Source organism: Engraulis encrasicolus, chromosome 7, assembly GCF_034702125.1.
Source record: "Engraulis encrasicolus isolate BLACKSEA-1 chromosome 7, IST_EnEncr_1.0, whole genome shotgun sequence".
In the NCBI taxonomy this organism is placed as follows: domain Eukaryota; kingdom Metazoa; phylum Chordata; class Actinopteri; order Clupeiformes; family Engraulidae; genus Engraulis; species Engraulis encrasicolus.
In genome coordinates, this window is record NC_085863.1 from 49,317,987 (window position 1) to 49,338,807 (window position 20,821).

At 42.9% G+C, this 20,821-nt stretch overlaps 1 protein-coding gene across 3 annotated transcripts in view; it reads right to left on the minus strand.

Moving 5' to 3' along the window:
* Window positions 1-6,523: 6,523 nt before the first annotated feature.
* Window positions 6,524-20,821, minus strand: part of LOC134453046 (collagen alpha-1(XXIII) chain) — a 35,559-nt gene continuing 21,261 nt past the window's right edge. For 2 of the 3 annotated variants that reach the window (XM_063203812.1, XM_063203813.1), the window contains exons 10-26: window positions 20,299-20,352; window positions 19,609-19,671; window positions 18,749-18,793; window positions 18,297-18,365; window positions 17,246-17,281; window positions 16,673-16,717; window positions 16,431-16,520; window positions 15,006-15,059; window positions 13,685-13,750; window positions 13,263-13,289; window positions 12,567-12,635; window positions 11,776-11,838; window positions 11,135-11,161; window positions 10,935-10,988; window positions 9,599-9,685; window positions 7,098-7,136; window positions 6,524-6,769 (exon numbers count right to left, since the gene is read on the minus strand). In XM_063203812.1, the coding sequence (XP_063059882.1) occupies window positions 6,767-6,769; window positions 7,098-7,136; window positions 9,599-9,685; window positions 10,935-10,988; window positions 11,135-11,161; window positions 11,776-11,838; window positions 12,567-12,635; window positions 13,263-13,289; window positions 13,685-13,750; window positions 15,006-15,059; window positions 16,431-16,520; window positions 16,673-16,717; window positions 17,246-17,281; window positions 18,297-18,365; window positions 18,749-18,793; window positions 19,609-19,671; window positions 20,299-20,352 (891 nt within the window). In that variant the 3' untranslated portion in view covers window positions 6,524-6,766. Of the gene's footprint in view, window positions 6,770-7,097; window positions 7,137-8,788; window positions 8,849-9,598; window positions 9,686-10,934; window positions 10,989-11,134; window positions 11,162-11,775; window positions 11,839-12,566; window positions 12,636-13,262; window positions 13,290-13,684; window positions 13,751-15,005; window positions 15,060-16,430; window positions 16,521-16,672; window positions 16,718-17,245; window positions 17,282-18,296; window positions 18,366-18,748; window positions 18,794-19,608; window positions 19,672-20,298; window positions 20,353-20,821 lie in introns of all 3 variants that reach the window. The other variant, XR_010035541.1, reaches the window with a different exon arrangement.

Genomic DNA, 20,821 nt, shown 5'->3' on the forward strand with positions numbered 1-20,821 from the left:
GCACTAACCGATGCCTTTCTACTGTTATCTGAGCATGATGCACTAAACTTAGGGCAGTGAAAAGCCAAAAGCTTTGGCAAAATTCCAAAAACACTCAACCCCACTATATATCAATATCATATCTTGAAACCCCCCCTATCTTTAGCTTTTGGCATAACACCTGTCAAAACAGCATGTTATTGGACTGGCATCACACGTACACACACACATGCTGCACATGTAGGCTACACAGACACACACGTCACTCACACACCCTATGGTTCCCCTTCAAAGTATCAATATAGCCTGTTTCTCATAAGTTAGACATAAACCAACTTTTCCCACTGAATACAGATGTTTGTCAATACATTTCCCGTACAACCCCAATTCCACAACAGTTGGGACACTACTTGGTACTCTGTGAATTAAAAACAAAATGCTACCATTCAATCCATACATAAAATAGCGACAAGTGTAAAGTCAACACATCAACTGTTAAAGTCAAGCAAAATAATTGTTTTGAGGGGAAATGTGCTCCTCTAAAATTTGACCCATGCAACAAATCTCAAAGAAGTTGGGACAGGGCCGATAAAATGATGTTGCACAATGCTAAAAACACAACACAAGGAAGAACATTTTAAAAGGAACTATACTGAAACAGGCATGTCACATCTAATTTGAAATGAGCCACATGTCAAACATTGCATATTTGTATCATTTTTATTATTCTTTTTCATTTCATTTTTATTTGTCATTGTCATCATTTTTTAAAAGTCTGCTGTTGAAACTCGTACATTTACCTGTAAAATAACAGATAAATACAGTATATTCTAGGCCTATCGTATCTTTTTAACAGGATACTTAGTACAGTACAGCCTCCCTCATCTTAACTACTGAAAGACTCAATCAGCTCCTCCTGCATGCAATACTGGATGCACACCAAGTTTACCCCCTTTGGTAGATATTAAAGTGATCTTATACAGAACATAGACAGGGACCGCACTTCTGAACTGTCTTACGCCATGGAGAGTAACTCAGAGAATTCAGAAGTGTGTTTCACCCTGTGACAGGCATGTGATATTAACCACTGAAATTACTTCGGAAACATTTCTTGAGACTGGAAAAAATTTATATATACTGTACGTATATATATAAACTATATATATAAACTTAGTGTTGCAACAAGAATGTCTACAACAGCACAGACTAATGGGGTAGACTGACCATTTCCAAGCTGTATAAAGCCTTATTATTTATGACTGATGTGTGTGTAATTTATAGGCCTAATACTGCTAGTAGCATCACTACTGGGATAGCACTCAGAGTAGAAGGACAGGTACATACAGTAATAAGACCAAAAATTCATCAAAATATTCTGGATTTACTTCAGCAAAATCCCTTTACACTTCTCACCAGCACACCAATGGCATTATAACAAAACAATGTTTTGTATGTCTCAGAATATGGCTACAGTACAATTTCAATATGACAATATGACAAGGCACAGGTGCAGTAATACTGTACTGAATCTGTTTCATATTCCAAAAAGTGATATATTCCAAAAAAAAGTGTACATGTGTGTATGTTAAGAGTGTGATACCACGTGCAGATAGAAAACATACTGTCCTTTTCATACACTAAGCTTTGTAACAACAGACATACAGTAATCAACAACACGTATATGTTCAATGGGTATTTCAAAAAAATATACACATATGATATTGAAAACACAAACATACTTAAGACACTATCCTCAATTCTAATAACTACTATAGACATGTTATTTACAGCCAGCAATGTGCACATTTTACTTCAACAACATTACAATCTCAAACTGACCAGATAACAAATGAGTATCTTGAATTGAATCTATTCAAGCAGAACTGTGTTAGAAGATTCCATGGCGGAGCAGTCTTTATGACAAAAAAAAGTCAAAAAGTAAAAAACAAACAAAAAAACAATCAAACAAAACACGGTCCACAGACCTATGTCGCGTGCAAACCTTACAAACTGGTTTCCAACAGACCGACTGACTGACGGCTTATGGAGTCACTGCACATAATTTTAAAAAAACCTTCACACCTCATCAAAGCATAATCCTATTTTACACGTTGTGTGAGTTAACATTAATTCATTTCACCATATCATCGTGTCGGCATCTTGCAAACTCTGTGCCTTCTTTGTTCTATCTACTGTAAGTTGCAGAGTTTCTTGCTAGTTTGGTTAATGTGAAAAGACAGAATTCCTGAGAGTTGAGGTCATTGAAACATAAAATTAAGCCACTAGTCAAAAGCCTTTTTAGCCAGTTAAGGCCTTATTAGGCAATCACTTTGTTTGTTTTTAACACGGGGGGGGATGCCGTGTCTGAGTAAGTTGCATATAAAAATAACAGGATGCACAGTATGCTGTATCCAACTGAAATAATTGTATGGCGACATATTTCGTATTAGTTCTCACTCTCTCTCTTTTTCTGACCTCCTGTCATCCCCTCAAGAGGTATAGCAGCGATATCTGTCTGTCTGATAAGAGCTGTGATTGTAACCTAGTAAACTAGAATAACCCTTATGGCAGATTTTTTTTTTGCCTGGCGGGTTAGTCTAGTGTTGCACCATAGGGGATGATCGGATGAACGGCTGTGCTGGCCTATTACATGCGTTCGGCAGTTTGAACGCCGACCACTGGTTCCACCCAATGTTCCACCCAACGTTCAGCTTTGCCCATGGTGCAACCCCAGACTATTCATTTCATGTTATAGTCTGGCTTCCCAAGCTACTGATTGTCTACTCCCAATAGTAGAGCGGCTACAGGAAAAATCGTGCAAATTATGATACAAGCGTGAAATTCGGCAAGTATGTGCTCAAGACCCATACGATCAAATCTACCCGATTGGCCACTTGAAATGGCGGCCATTTTCCAAGATGGCCGCCAAAAAAGACCCCAGAAATGGATTTATTGCATAGAATTGACCTAGAAAATTATGATACAAGCATGAAATTCAACATGTATGTGCTCAAGTACAATATGATAAGATATACCTGATTGGCCACTTGAAATGGCGGCCATTTTCCAAGATGGCCGCCAAAAAAGACACCAGAAATTGATTTATTGCATGTAATTGACCTTGAAAATTATGATACAAGTATGAAATTCAACATATATGTGCTCAAGACCAATACAATCAAATCTACCAGATTGGCCACTTCAAATGGCGGCCATTTTCTAAGATGGCCGCCAAAAAGGACCCCAGAAATTGATTTATTGCATAGAATTGACCTAGAAAATTATGATGATGATACAGGCATGAAATTCAACATGTATGTGCTTAAGACCAATACGGTCAAATCTACCTGATTGGCCACTTGAAATGGTGGCCATTTTCCAAGATGGCCGCCAAAAAAGACCCCAGAAAGTGATTTATTGCATAAAATTGACCTACAAAAGTATGATACAAGCATGAAATTCAACATGTATTTGCTTAAGACCAATACGATCAAATCTGTCTGATTTGCCATTGGCAATGGTGGCCATTTTCCAAAATGGCCACCATGAAAAACTTAAAAAATGGATTTGTTGCACAGAATTGAGAAAGGAAATTATGTTACAAGCACAACCAAGCTTTTATGTGCTTAAGACCAGCACAATACATTCTAAGTAATTTTCCAGTTTAAATGACAGCAATTTTCCAAGATGGCCACCAAAAAATACCATAGAAATGGATTTGTTGCACAGGATTGATCAAGCAAGTTATTATACAAGCATCAATTTTGGCATGAATGTGCAAAAAAAAAACCAATACAATCAAATTTTCCTGACTCGCCACTTGAAATGGAAGCCATTTTATAATATGGCCACAAAAAAGGCTGAATTTAGCCCAAAGGTGAGCAAAATGATGATACAAGTATGTAATTTTGTGTGTTTGTGCTTAAGAGCAATAGGCCTATAATCAGATCCACTCATTTGCAACTTGAGAATGTATGGTAGCCATTTTTAAAAGATGGCCATCAAAGAAGACACTAGAACTTCATTAATTGCAATTAATCTAGCAGATGTGGCCCAAATCAATGTTAACATTCACTGTTTGAATTTCCAATGATTTCATCATAGAAGGAAACACAATCAAGGAAAAAGGCATACGAACTATAGGCTACCAATGGTAACCCCAGCTCTCTGAGGCATATGAACCAGACATCTCACTATGGGTAACGCCCGCGACCATTCGCCAAAACTTGCTTTCAATCTTGCCGTCATGCCAATGAGCTGCACAGCTGGGGATCCCGCCCTCTCGGAGACAAAGCCCAGGTACACTGGGCTCTGAGCTTCAATCTGAGGCAACTAACCTTTGAGCTTGTGGGTGAGTGTAGCAATCTAGTGAGATGTCTCGTTCATCTCCCTCAGAGAAACAGAGTTACCCTCGGTAACCTATTGTTCTCTCTCTGTAGAAACACTCGACATCCAACTGTGGGTATTGAAAAACTCCCGATTGAGTTGCCTTTACCTAGAATGCGCAAACAAAAGCTTAGCCGGGGCACAGACCATTCCCCTGCCGATGCCCAGAGCTGTTGAAGGCGAAGAGGCAGCGTCCATCAGCAGTGATAAGCATCATGCTCACCCAACGCGCAGCCCGAGACGCAACAGCCGCCCAAGGGCCCAGGGTCTTAGTTCCGAACCCGAAAAAGAGAGGCTATAGGCACCAGGCGCACAAAGGCAGCGTCCGGACATCCAATACCACGGAGAGCATGCAGTGGAGGGAAACCAGGGCACGGAAACCACCCGTCTGGGTGTAACCGATGTGCAGGTGGAGCCCACAGAGGTGTAGCGAGGCCCCCAATACCAAGTGGTATTCCCCAATAGCAAAGAAGGCCTTGGCACAAGGGGGAATTTCCAGCATGTTCAGTACACAACAGCCGCAGGTGCAATCGTGCTGGCAGAAAAGACCATTCTCTATCAGGGCCGTAGGTCCAAGTTGCGGACGGAAAACCTAGTAGCAACCACCACCACAGCAAGCTGGCCAAGCCAGCCCCGATAGATACCCGTTTGAGGGCACACACTATGGTTCCTGAAGTCCAAGGGGGACATCAAAGATACACTTCCCCTCGATCATGCATCCTGGTCGCGCAGGGGCCTGAGATACTTCATTGGAGAAGTATGGTCTATCTAACCACGGTCGCCCTACCCAGGGACAGCACTCCAGGCAGCACAATTGACACTCGCGCTCCTGCTGAGCGAATGAGACACACACAGTAAGGGGTGACCGACCCAAAGGGAGACACGGGTAATGCGTTCTATTAGGAGAGGCGAGGATCCAGGTGGTCTTGACACGATCAGCCTTCTCACCCTCGGGTAGAGGGCGCAACTGACTAGAGAAGTTGCGTTCCACAGAATGTTCCACAGCCTCTGGGGGGAGGCCCTTATCTTTGAATGTTCCAGGCTGACAAGCCAAAGCCATTATATGATAGCTAAATCGAACATGTTAATGTCCAAGAGCAAATAAACTAAATTCATGACAATGCTTGTTTTTGGTGTACCTTTTGTTTAACAGCAATATCGAGAGAACCACAAATTGCTGTTATTGACATATTATTACCGCAGTGTCATCGTATTATTAGCATCTCATAACCTTCGGGGGGGGGGGGTGGGGTAGACTTGATAAAGTAGACTTGATTGTAGGCCTATTGGTCTTAATCGCATACAAGCCGAGTCGCATACAAGCCAAATTTCATCATAAATTGCTTGGACAATTCTGTGCAATAGATCATTTTCTAGGGTCTTTTAGTTTTTTGGCAGCCATCTTAGAAAATGGCCGCCATTTCGAGTGAGTAATTGGGTAAATTTGATTGCACTGGTCTTAAGCACATACATGTTGAATTTCATGCTTGTATCATAATTTGCTAGGTCAATTCTATGCAATAAATCAATGTCTGGGGTCCTTTTGGCGGCCATCTTGGAAAATGGCCACCATTTCAAGTGGCCAATCTGGTAGATTTGATCGTATTGATCTTAAGCACATACATGCTGAATTTCATGCTTGTATCATAATTTTCTAGGTCAATTCTATGCAATAAATCAATTTCTGGTGTCTTTTTGGCAACCATCTTGGAAAATGGCCGCCATTTCAAGTGGCCAATCAGGTACATTTGATCATATTGGTCTTAAGCACATACATGTTGAATTTCATGCTTGTATCATAATTTTCTAGGTCAATTCTATGCAATAAATCAATTTCTGGGGTCTTTTTTGGCAGCCATCTTGGAAAATGGCCGCCATTTCAAGTGGCCAATCAGGTAGATTTTATCGTATATGTCTTAAGCACATACATGTTGATTTTCATGCTTTTATCATAAATTTCTAGGTCAATTCTATGCAATAAATCCATTTCTGGAGCCCTTTTTGGCGGCCATCTTGGAAAATGGCCGCCATTTCAAGTGGCCAATCAGGTAGATTTGATTGTATTGGTCTTAAGCACATACCTGCCAAGTTTCATGCTTGTATCATAATTTGCACGATTCAAGCCAAATTGGCCTTGTAGCCGCTCTACTACAAGTGTCCCATTCAGCTGTTCCGATACAAAACATCACACTAATGCCATAGAAACCATCCTTCATTCAAATATTTAAATGTAGTGCCGTAGTCTATGTAAAAACAAAACAAAACATAAAACACAAAAATAGACAGATGCTGTATAAATCCTCAATATATTAAATAGAAAAAAATGTTTAAAAAGGGCAAAAGTGTGTTAGCTGCAAAATATATATCGATATGTACAAATCCCATGCTTCAAAGACAAAGATCACTGTAAGAGAAACAGAGAAACAATAACATTAACTTTTATAATGCATGATTACAGAAATCAAGACCTACATATGCATACTCACTATGTTTACATGATGTTTTTAATTCAGAATTAATCATTCAGAATTAAATAGTTGCGTCGAGTTTACTTTGATCTTTCCTTTAATTCCGAATTAAGAGGTGTTTACATGACGTTTTCAAAGCGGAATTAAGATTTATTCAGAATTAGAGTCAGTTAATTCTGAATTAAATGTCTCATGTAAACGTAGCAATTGTGCAGAAACCTGCACTGTACAATGTTGGGATGAAAGAATGCTGGGAGTACAAACCTTGTTCCAACATCCTGGTATAGGCAGCCCATCTCGACCCTGTGTGAGGAATAAGACAGGGTAGGTATTTTAATGCCATTTCAACCCCTGCTACAGTTTGTGGGATGAGACACGACCACCACAGGCAAGCACAAGGAAGACACTTGACAAATTTACAAACTCCACCGATCCATCAACAATTACCAAGACAATAATGTTGATTTTTCCATTACACAAAACACCACTGGAAAAAAAATGGAAAAAACTGCAGAATGAAATGGAACACAAACTCCATGCATGCACGTCTAAACAAATGTTGCATTCACATCACTCTGACGATAAATGAAACCACCACAACCACAGCCACAATCCCAGTCACTGTCAGCAAGGATGGTACAGCCAGCATTCACAATTCAGGAGCTATATTGTTCTTATTGGCATGCAATGACCATGAGGTGTGTTGAACAAAACTGGCCTCACATGTCATGTTCAGACACTGGTTGAATCATATCTATGGGGTTATCAATGTTACTAGGCAGTCTCATTGGTTAAAGCCAGATTTATTTCATATACTGTGGCTACCAGTAACATGACTCATCCACTTCAACTCATAGACATTATATTCTGGTACCTACACTACTGGATATATTTACGTTCGGCCCAACTGTGACTCGAATGCTACATCGGCGACCCGGGTTCGATTCTGGCCCAAGGTCCATTTGCCGAGCCCTCCTTGCCTCTCTCTCCCCGCTAATCCCTTGTCTCTCTACAACTGTCCTGTCCTAATCAAGGCATAGAAAAGCCCACAAAATATAAAAAATACATATTTATGTCTATGCTTCAACTCATATCTGCCATCTTGATACATCCAAAGTGGAGGGACAAGCTTTGCCCCCCTGTGTCTTCACTTTCAATAGCTGGTTGTGTATTGTTCACACCACCAGCACAAGACACCGATGCTGTGCCCTGAGCCACGGTTCACTAACTTACTAACTAAAGTATCAATGGTGTCAAATGTTCCTGTTTACTCCTGGGCCCCACACAGTGACTTCACACACAGCACAAGCCAAACACAAGCCCCCCCGGCAGTGGTCATGGTGTCACTTCAGGAAGTACACAGAGAGAATGTTTCCCATTGAATTCCCCTGTGAAGGCCAAGAGGAAAGATAATTGTGCGTGTGTTTCTGACCTCTTCATATTCATGCATGGAAACAGTAACTGATATTCCGAATTCCAAAATGTAGGTTCATCATCAATTCTCCAAATCCAACATTTTAGATAGCCACATGGATTTCCTTGTGTCTGCATACTGAGACTGATAAGAGTGCATAATATCAAAGTAAGCAATGGGGCAGCCATGGAGTAATGGTTAGGAAGTTTTGGGAGTCTTGGAATTGGAAGGTGGAACTTTTGAATCCCTTAAACAGGAAGAATATGAATGCCCTCCAGTACTCTCAACCACGGCTGAAGTGCCCTTGAGCAAGGCACCTAACTGCTCCAGGGACTGTAACACATACCCTGCACCTAAGTACTGTAAATCCCTTTGGATAAGCATCACACACACAGTATATGATCCTTATGTAATGTATTGAATGTGTCATAAAATGTAACAATGCAATATAACCACTGCCTGGGGGTTAGTATGGGTGGAGAAGATGACACAGCTCAAGACAACACATAGTCATACTACAACACATAGTCGTATACTATACCGTGGGGCAGAGGGCGTCGGAGAGCCACCCTGCTTACCCAGCACGTCTCTCCCTTGAGGCCTGCCATTGAAACGTATTCATTCAGTTCTGCCCTTCAAATTCATTCATTCATTCAGGCCTGCCATCGAAATTCGTTCGTTCATTCATTCATTCATTCATTCATTCATTCATTCATTCATTCATTCATATGCATTCATTCGTTCATTCACTCATTCATTCACGCACTCAAAGACTGTCTGTCTCATTCATTGCACTTATACGGTAGACATGTGAGGAGTCAACTATCACTAAAGAGGGGAACACACTGTTGAATTGTTTGGACTTTGTAAACTTTCTTTTTTTGCAGCCTCACATCTCTTAAAACAATACAAAGTACTTAAAATCTTTGGCAACTTTACAAGCAGAATTGTCCTTCATGAAAAACTACAGAGAGACAGCCTCACTCCTCCAAACTTCTACAGAGGAATTATACCACAGTAAGTTGAATACAAGAGGGCCTATCTCCCTTTTACATTGTTCACAGGGCTCTAAATCAACACCAGCCAACCAGCCAAATGCTGGTAACATTTCAGTGTGGCTGGTAGAAAAGACCAAATACCAGCCGGTTTGTCCCATTAGTGAGTATTTGTTTGGCTAGTAAGATAAACATCTACTAGCCATTTTGGCTAATGATGAAAAAAAGTACATTTAGAGCCCTGCATGGTCATATACAATTAAAAAGATTTCAGAACGATGTCTGTAGTGTAGTCATTATAACTAATGAATCCATATTATTGCCCATCACTGGTGGTCAGAGGGTGAGTGACTCACCACAGGACAGGGCTGGTCTAGTCCAGGAGGGCCCTGCTCGCCTTTCTGCCCCTTCAGCCCCTTCTTGCCCACTGGGCCACGGTCCCCCTGTGGAATCACAATCACATTAAAACATAATTGACATACAATGACAGTAGACTGCCAGGCCTGTTCACTCATTGCTGACAAGACTCAACTTCATACAAGTAACAACATTGCTATGACATTACAGAGAGCCTTAAGTAACAGATTAAGACTTTTGGTTATTACAATTTTGGTGAAAGTTAAGATGTAACATAGACTCTGCGCAAAGGGGTTAAAATTATTATTTGGTGTAAGGCAAGGAAAACAGTATGTTGAGTTGTGTGGGTTACTATGCATGTTACAAGGGTACTGCATGTGATTATACTGGATAGGGTGTGAGTAGGTTGCCTGGCTCACTCCAGACCATATCATAAGTGTGATATGGTCTGGGGACCGCCTACAGAGGGGATATGTGGATCGCCAACGGCCATTTATTGGCTGTTTCGAATGTATCATTTTGTGTATACGTAGCCCATAACCAAAGTTGTCAGTTGTATTTAAACAAATCGCAAACCAGCTTCCATTTATTCAGTAGTCAGGCGTCACCACTTTCAACCCCTCCCCGCTCTCTGATTGGCTCCCTCGCTCAGGCCACTGTGTTTAGTTGAGCATCCATGCTGTCTTTCAGATCGGAACTATTGTGCAAAGCAGCATGGGATTTCCTAGGTTAGTGAGTAGGTTGCACACTAGCTATTTATATTTGACTTTCTATCTATTGTGTTCCCCTATGCAGCACAACTGGTTGGTTTACTTGTCTGTTAAGAAGTGATAGTCATTGACAATGCTGTCAAGAAAAGAAAGACGAGAGGAGTTTAGGGAAGGAAGAAAGAAAGAGAAGAGCATATTTTCTGTGTGTGTGTGTGTGTGTGTGTGTGTGTGTGTGTGTGTGTGTGTGTGTCCACATGCATGTGTGTGTGTGTGTGTGTGTGTGTGTGTGTGTGTGTGTGTGTGTGTGTGTGTGTGTGTGTGTGTGTGTGTGTTCATGTGTGTGTGTGTGTGTGTGTGTGTGTGTGTGTGTGCGTGCGTACATACGTGCGTGCATGTGTGTGTGTGTGTGTGAGTGAGTGAGAGAGAGAGAGAGAGCGAGACAGAGACAGACAGAGACAGAGACAGAGAGACAGAGACAGATGGTTAGACACAGTTGGATGTTCTCTACACCAATGGTATCTTATCATAGCCCTCATCATGACATCAATCAGCGTGTTTATAGGGGCCCCATCTGCAGCTTGCAGGCTTGTTAGTGAACGCTAGTGAAGAGACGGCGGTGCCAAACCTTCTCTCCTCTGGGTCCAATCTCCCCTTTCTCTCCCATCAGTCCGGGAAAACCCTAATGATCACACAGAGATTCTCAGTTCAGTGCCGATAACAAAAAAGAAATAAGCACCAGAGAAGATCCATTCATCACACTAAATGCGACCAATATTAAGCGTGAACCGAAAAAGAAGAAAAAATGTAAAAAGGCTGAATACTTACATCTAATCCAGGCAGGCCAGGCTTGCCCTGTGGGGGTGCATGTGTGAGAGGAGAATAGCAATGAGACAATGTTCCCAAAGAGACGGAGGAGTTGGCATTAATAGCATTACAATCAAATTCAAGATGCATTGAATATTTATGAAGGCCCTGATTTTTTACCAGGACAGGAAAAGTCAATTCTGCTCATGCACTGGACATCACGCAACACATGCTGCTGTTACAGACAGAGACAGGGCTGGACAGGGACCCAAAAAGGCACCAGCATAGTCCAACACCATTGTCCACCAAGGACTCTCACTCCACTGGGAGATGCCATGTTTACCAGATTACCAGTCCGGGGGTGTGTTTCTCGAAAGCATAATTGTTAGCCAGTTAGCAACTTTGGTAGTTGCCAATGGCAAATTGCATTGAAAACAAGAAAGTAGCTAATAGAGTTAGCAACTATGGCTTCAAAAAATGCACCCCAGGCCTGAACAGAGACAATTCTGGGGTGCATTTCTCGAAACCAAAGTTGCTAACTACATTAGCTACTTTGTTAGTTGCAATGCAATTTCCAATTGACAACTACCCAAGTTGCTGACTGCTAACAACTATGCTTTTGAGAAATGCACCCCTGGAGTGGACACAAATGTTAAACTTACCTTTTCCCCTTTGACACCTGGGACGCCAGTTAGGCCGTCATTACCCGCTGGACCGGGGAAACCCTGGTGGGCAAGATGGGAGGAGGTGGGGAAGGGGGTGGAAGATATCGTTTGGACATGTTTAACTTATTCAAAGTAATCAATATTTATACCATAAATAGGAGTGCATACTATGTACATCCCAGAGAAGCCCGTGGCTCTGTCTCAAGTGTATACTTTGAGGAACGCTAAACTGAAACTGAAGGACTTGGACACCAATATGAGCAATATTGTGTAATATGAGTGCACATTTGTAATATGCATCCACATCTGTCTGTTGTATTGTATTGTATTGTATTCAGGGCCCTAAATTAACTTTTTTTCACCACCAGACAAAATTGCTGGTAGATGTTAATCGCACAAGCCAAACACACTCACTAACGGGTCAAAGTGGCTAGAAAGTTTGTCTTTTTTACCAGCCAAACTGAAATTTCACCAGCATTTGGTCGATTGGCTGGTGTTAATTTAGAAACCTGATTGTATTGTATTGTATTGTATGGGATCATGTGTGTCAAGTCAAGTCAACTTTTATTGTCAGTTTCTTCATATGCACAGGTCATATAAGGAAATTGAAATTAAATTTCTCTCTCTATTAGAGAAACGTAATTTCAATTTCCTTGTATGACCTGTGCAGGCTATGCCATATAGAACATCTACCATCAAACATCTACTCGAGTTACATTCCTTGTACACATTACTATACTTGATCAATAAAACTCATTTTGATTGTAACGAGGATTAAGACAACTTACTCTGGGACCCGGGAGACCTTGATCCCCATTCTCTCCCTTCTGTCCTCGGCCGACATCACCCGGCTCGCCCTGAAAGCACACAAGGAGACGAGCTTCAGGACCAACTTCACACCAGATGAACGCGCAAATTAGCAAATCGCGAATGAATTAGCAGTTAGTTATCATTGCTCCCACATGGGATTTTGTAGTCAACTGTACGTGCCAGTTTGTTTTTATACACTGGGGTGGTCTATACACTGATTCGGCGTGACTGACTGCAAGAATCTGGGCTCTCGACCTCAAGTTTTCTTTTTTTCAGGCAGAGAAAAGCATTCCATAATGTATTTGTGGCACAACAAGATCGTTATGCGGAATAATGGATGACACAGTCTGTGCGTAACACAGAATTAAAGCACATTTCAGGTGGTTATAATGCCGGCCTATACAGTCACGATGGAAAACAGATTGACAAAAGCTCAACCAAAAATTAGACGTTTAAAAATAAACAGACGATTTGTTGTCTGCTCAGATACATTTTCACAGAGACAAAAAAAGGCAATTTGAATCCGATGGAGCAGTTCCCCACAATATTACAGGATGGGTTGGTCACACTTAAGTGTATGGAGTGTTTTGTTTTGGCACACAAAGATATATTTCAGCACAACACTCTCAAAGCTTTTAACCAGTGTAAGCAGAAAGAGGGATTGTTTTCTTTACCTTCAGGCCAGGCATTCCATGATGACCCTGGAAAACAAAACCATTGTTTAGAGCTCTTCACTTGCCTCAAAAGCACATCTACACGCACAAGCCAACAACCACTCAGACATAACCAATAACTTTTAAAGATTCAACTTGGGCTCAGACTCTGAGAGACTCGGTCCTGCCCTCACTTGAGCGCTCTATCCAACTGGCCAGACTTTTGTCCATTTAACCCCAACGTCTACGTAGCCACCCCTCATTGGACGGCCTTGTGCTTTTCTAAAAGTTTTTTTAAAATCTGATGATTTGTGAAATGGATAACCAATCCATCTCTCTCCAAAGGCAATGAAATAAACAAATACATACAGAAATAGCCAATCCTCCTTCCCAAGCAGAGCCAACCACCAACCATCAACCTCCGTTCACCTGGCCAGACTTACCTGCAGTCCTTGGGCCCCGGGGGGTCCGGGAGGCCCTGGAGGCCCTGGCAGTGAGATGATCTGGGCCTGTGGGGGGATGGTAAATGGTAAATGGACTGCATTTTTATAGCGCCTTTCCACTCCTCCGAGCACCCTATAGCGCTTTACAATGTATGCCTCACATTCACCCATTTACACCGGTGGCAGTGACTGCCACGCAGGGTACCACCCTGCCACCAGCAGCAACTTGGGCTTCAGTGTCTTGCTCAAGGACACATCGATGTGGTCAGGCATGGCAGAGCTCGAACCTGCAACTTTAAGGTTGCTAAACGACTCCTCTACCTCCTGAGCCACCACAGCCGGTGGAATAGATGGAGTAAGAAGCAGACCAGAGACCAGCACACAGTGAGCACGAGACAAGAGGCCAGGGTGTCTGAGGTTTTATATAGCACACCCTCAAGAAAGCTCAATGTGGCCAGGGCACCTGTTCAGTTTAGTTCCCCCACTTCCCTCTTATGCAACTTTGTTGAAGCGTGCCAAGGCAGCCGAGAGCATGGAATCAAGCTATAACACACAGATGCAGACACACACATGTACTGTAGACGCACGCACAGACACGCAGACACGCACGCATGCACGCACGCACGCACACACACACACACACACACACACACACACACACACACACACACACACACACACACACACACATACACGCACACACACACACACACACACACACACACAGATGCAAACACACACACACAGATGCAAACACACACGCACACACACGGATGCAGACACACATGCACACACACGCGCGCACACACACACACACACACACACACACACATACACACACACACACACACACACACACACACACACACACACACACACACACACACACACACACACACACGGATGCAGACACACATGCACACACATGCACACAGACACATGCAAGCACACATATGAACACACACACACACACATATGCGTGTGTGCATGTACACACACACACACACACACACACACACACACACACACACACACACACACACACACACACACACACACACACACACACACACACACACACACACACACACGGATGCACACACACATGCACACACATGCACACACACACATGCAAGCATACACATATGCACACACACACACACACACACACACACACACACACACACACACACACACACACACACACACACACACACACACACACACACACACACACACACACACACACACACACACACACCCCTCATCCCTCCCTCTCACTGCTCTGGCCTTGCATGCGTGATGACAGGGCTATACTGACCAGGTTGTCCTGGATCCAGGCATCTCCCTTTTCTCCCCTCTGGCCGTCCAAACCCTAACAGAGGGATTTGAGCAGGTAAGTGATACGGAAAAGTACACGTTTTCAAAATTGCATTCCTTTTCCAAGGCAGACACGGGCATTTACAGGGTTGAAAGGTTGTGAAGTGTTCTCACTCAACATTCAGTTAAGGACCTGGCTAAAATGCAGTTATATCATACATATGCTACAGGGAGTACTGTATGTGTCTTTTTTGCATGTATGTGGATATGATCCTACAACTACTGCACATGTATATAGACCAGAGGTGTCAATTCCTGGTCCAGAAAGTAAAAACCCTGCCACAGTTTCCTTCCAACACAGGTGACTCTAATAAGCAGCTGGTCTTGAGTGTTCAATTATCAGGTGATTCGGAGATGGTTGGATCCAATTTGTGGCAGGGTTTTTACTTTCTGAACCCGGGATTGACACCTCTGATATAGACTAATGTGGGTACTGCACATAGATGATGTATGTGTCTATATAATGATGTAGAAGTCGTATGTGTATGTACACTGTATGTACTGTAAGTACAGTAAGTACTGTATGTATAAGGGCTTGACACTGGCACCTGCAACCAGCCAAATGCTGGTAAAACTTGGCTGTGGCTAGTAACAATTTCAGTGTGACTAGCCAAGTTGGCAGGTAGCTTATTCTATGGTATGACATATCAGAATGACATATCAGAATTCTGAAGTCAGATGTACAGTGTCATCAAATTCGTGGCTAGTAGAATAGTTGAATGGCTAGTGACTCGGGAAAACCACTACAGTGGCCGGCAAGCGAAAAAGTTTAGTAAAAAAAAGCCCTGGTATGTGTGTATGTATGTACAGTATGTACGTATGTACGTATGTACGTATGTATGTATGTATGTATGTATGTATGTATGTATGTATGTATGTATGTATGTATGTATGTATGTATGTATGTATGTGTGTATGTGAGAGTTCAGTTGCAAAACTCCATTTCTGAAGTCCTGCATTTATTATATTTTTAGAGAACCCCGTTGTTGGTTTGGTTTACATTCATGTACTTGATAATACATATAAATAGTTATATTATATAAATAAAATAAAAAATATGCAATTTTGATAGCTTTGTATTAAATAAAAATGAATTAAGATTATTTTCTGAAATGGCACCTTTTTGCATCTGGACTCTTCATGTATGTATGTATGTATTGTATATATGTACTGTATGTATACATTTATTTATAAATGCATACAGATGGCAAATATGTTTGTGCTATGTGTATGTTCAAAATCTACAGACTAACCAATGCATGTGTCCTTGTACTGTGGGAAATGCACGTCCTGTACGCTATAGTTGTAGTATGTATGTAAGTGTGTAGTATGTATGTAAGTGCGTTTGCCGTACGTATGTGCTTACCGGTGGCCCAGACAGGCCCATCTCTCCCCTCTCTCCTTTCTCCCCTGGGTACCCTGGGCTGCCGTCCTCTCCCCTCTCTCCTCTCTCTCCCTGCGGGCCATATCCAGAAAAAAATCACAAGTCAGGCCATTTCCATCGATATTCCATTTGGAACACAGGGGGCTCAACATTTGAGTCCCATCCTGTACATGTTCTCATGCCAAATGGTAATCACATGACACGCTCACACAATTACTACCCACCTGTGGCCCATCTGCACCGTGTGTGCCAGGCGAACCGGGCTCTCCCTGCAAAAAACAACACACACATGTACACACACGCACACACACACACACACGCAAACACATACACACATATGCACACACACACATATGCGCGCACAGACACACACACACGCACACACACACACACACTCATGCACGCACGCACATGTGCACGTACGCACGCACAGAAACACATACACACATACACGCACACGCAGAAACACATGCACGCACACACATATGCACGCAGACACATATTCACACACACACACACACGCACGCACGCACGCACGCGCACACACACACACACACACACACACACACACACACACACACACACACACACACACACACACACACACACACACACACACACGCACACACACACACAGATGACACACATTAGTACATCACTTGCAATCAAGCCTTCACCCTCAACAGCCCACCGACTTGAGGCAGCAGGCCCAGGAGGGGGGGGCCACAAACAGCGCATGTACAGCTTAATGCCTTGTCAGACTAAATAGAAGAGGAGTGGTGTGAGGGTGGTCTTGCCTTGGGTCCTTGGTCTCCCTGTGGGCCCGGTGGTCCCTAAAGGGGGAGAGGAATCACATTTGCATGACATTTGTGGACACGGCATTGGGCATACATCACATGCTACATACATACATACATACATACATATATTGTACCATGAAAAGGCAGTTTAATTGTAAGTTGTTTGGGGGCTTGACAGCTTGCTTTCAACTAAACCACATTTGGATAACATCCATATGAAAAATAATATATGAAAAAACGTACATGCCTATACAAGTTTTCTGAAATCGTATATAAGAAATGCGCCTCTTTGAAAGTATGAGCCACACTGTAAAACATTGCAGCCAGTTACTGTAAACGTAAGAAACTAAGTTGCCCTGCTGCCTTAAATTTGTGAGTTAACTCAACTTGAGAAAGCTTTGAGTTGAGTTAAGTCTCGAGTTGGGTTAACTGACAAACTTAATGCAGCAGGACAACTTACTTTTTAATGTTTAACTAGCTTGCAATGTTTTACAGTGCATGAAATAAGGCACTCAAACACATGCCGTGTAACATGTTTGTTGCAGTATGCAGAAAGTGTATGTCTACCTTACTTGCATATGAGGAAATTGAGAAATGGGCCACTCCTACAGTATGTGCCACACAAGAATTGTATAGCTCATATAGTATGAACCATTTTGTAAGTTTACGATACATATCCTTTCCATATATCTTTGTAAGCTTTTTGGAGCTAGCCTAGCTTGTTTCCAACTAAACCCCTTGGTTAAAGGTGGCCAGCATGACTCAAAACCTTCAGACATAATACATACAGTATACACCAACCATTGAAAATAGGTCAAATGTATGCGTTGCAGTGCACACATGTAGTGCATGTGGACGCCATCTTTTGTAGCAACTCAATCTCAGACTTCAGTCCAAACTTACCCGAAGAGCATGGTGGAGTTCAGTATAGTGCATATAGCATACACCAACCATTGACAGTTAAATGTATGCGGTGCACACGTGTAGTGCATGTGGACGCCATCTTTTGTAGCAAGTGAATCTTAGACAGACTTCAGTCCAAACTTACCCGAAGAGCATGGTGGAGTTCTCCTGTCAGCTCGAAGGAGCCAGCGGCACCCTTCTCTCCAGGATAACCCTAGAAGATGGGCAAGGAAGAGTTAGGCAAGAAACTGGCATACGTGCACATTTACAGTATATGTACACACACACACAGAAATGCAGAGACACATGCAAATAGATGCACACCCATAAAAGCATGCATACAGGCACACACATGGCACGCACACGGCAAGGACATGCACACACACACACGGGCGCACACACAAAAACACACACACACACACACACGTACACACACACACACACACACACTTACACACACTTACTTACACGTACACACACACACACACACACACACACACACACACACACACACACACACACACACACACACACACACACACACACACACACACACACACACACACACACACACACACACACTCAACAAGTACACACCATCATTCCTTGCAGTCCCTGTTCTCCCAATTCTCCTTTCTCTCCCTGTAATGACAATGACATTCGCCACATTGTGAAATCATATGCACACAATCCAATCCATGAGCTAACGTTTTAGGCTAATCATGCATAGTTTATCCAAATACTTTCAGGCCCTCAATCTGTGGAAACAATGTGAAAATGCTACTCTGCTTTAAGCAGTAACAATTGAGCAGCACAGCTGGATTTTTGACTGCAGAGAAATGCATTCAGATGACAAAAAGCATGTCCTCTAGTGACTTAAATGTCCTGTGATGTTCTGGTCTTGTTCACACATAACAAATCAAAAAACCTCAACATTTTTCCAAATACTTTTCCAGACGTTTTTTATCATTTCAGCAACAACAGCCTAAGAAGACATATTGTTTCAAAAACCTGATTAAAGCCGTAGGGCCAATACACTTTTGAGATTTTTAAGGTACCAGCCCACTGAATAAAGATGTATTGGACTTCACTTCAATCAACTGAAGTGCCTGGACCAAGGATTTCTTCCTCCCTTTGTGTTGAACATTGCACCCTCCAAGCGCACCAGCTGTTATTGAGGAAAACTAGCAGCGCTCTACCTACTCGTCTTCTGTGTCAAACCCTGGTTCAGAAGTAAAATCCACGCCACAGCTCCCTTCCAACACAGCAGACTTCACTGTGTAACTGCTCTGCGGGCCTTGAGTATTCATTATGATCAGTTGACTTAGAAATGGTTGATCAAATTTCAGGCAGGGTTTTTACTTTCTGATCCCGGGACGGACACATCTGGTTTTCACCTCTGCTTTTTCATATTCCATTTTTTTAAGCTGGGCAGAGAAGGAGGTAGGGGAGCTCACCTTCATCCCCGGGAGCCCATCGATGCCCCTCTCTCCCTGGCCACCAGGCATGCCAGCCTCCCCCTGCAATACAAACACAAGACGCAACACATGAATAAACAAGGAGCATGCATATTGTGTCGATAAGAGTTATCAGTCAAGCTGAACTACCCAGCCATTGCACTGCACTACAGCGCCCCCCCCCCCCTACACATTAACACATGAGGAGCATCCCTGCTGTGTTGCTATGAGCAACCAGCTAAGCCATTACAACACATCGCAGTAACACCTCCCTAGGCGTTAGGGTTTGGTATATGTTGATGTAAAAGTCTATTGGTAGTTAATCTCGGCTTAGTAGCCCATCTTGACACCATCTCTGCTGCTATGATCACCAACCAGTTCCTTGTAGCAGGGGTGGGGGGTGAGGGACGATGACTACACATGCCCTCAAAACTGGGTCTCCACAAACCCTTATTTGTCACCCACCAAAAGTTAACGACCTATTGGTAGCTCATCTCAACGAAGCAGCCCATCTCAACAGAAACCCCCCTCTGCTGCGACCATCATCCAGCTCCTTGTGGCAGGGGTGGGTACGTGCCCTTACAGTAAAAGTGGGTCTCCACAACAACCCTTGTATGCCACGCACCAAATGCCCAACATGCCACTATAAATACTTCTGCCATTTGTCAGAGAGGAAGGAGATCACGTCACCTTTATTCCCGGGGGCCCCTGAGGTCCTGGCTCGCCATCCTCACCGTCTTCGCCCTAAATAAAGGCACAGCCACACCACAGGGGGCATGTTAGCATGTTGAACGCACCAGTGTGCCCACTTGCTGCACATATCATGTAATGATGTCAGGTGTGTGAAGGTTGTGTGTGTTTGTGTGTGCTGTGCGAGCCCAGTAGCATGCAATATGTGTGTGTAAATATATGTTTGTATATATTTTTGTATAGTATTTGTGTGTGTGTGTGTGTGTGTGTGTGTGTGTGTGTGTGTGTGTGTGTGTGTGTGTGTGTGTGTGTGTGTGTGTGTGTGTGTGTGTGTGTGTGTGTGTGTGTGTGTGTGTGTGTGTGTGTGTGTGTGTGTGTGTGTGTGAACCCATCAGCATGCAATATGTGTGTGTAAATATATGTGCAGGTTTGTATAGTGTGTGTGTGTGTGTGTGTGTGTGTGTGTGTGTGTGTGTGTGTGTGTGTGTGTGTGTGTGTGTGTGTGTGTGTGTGTGTGTGTGTG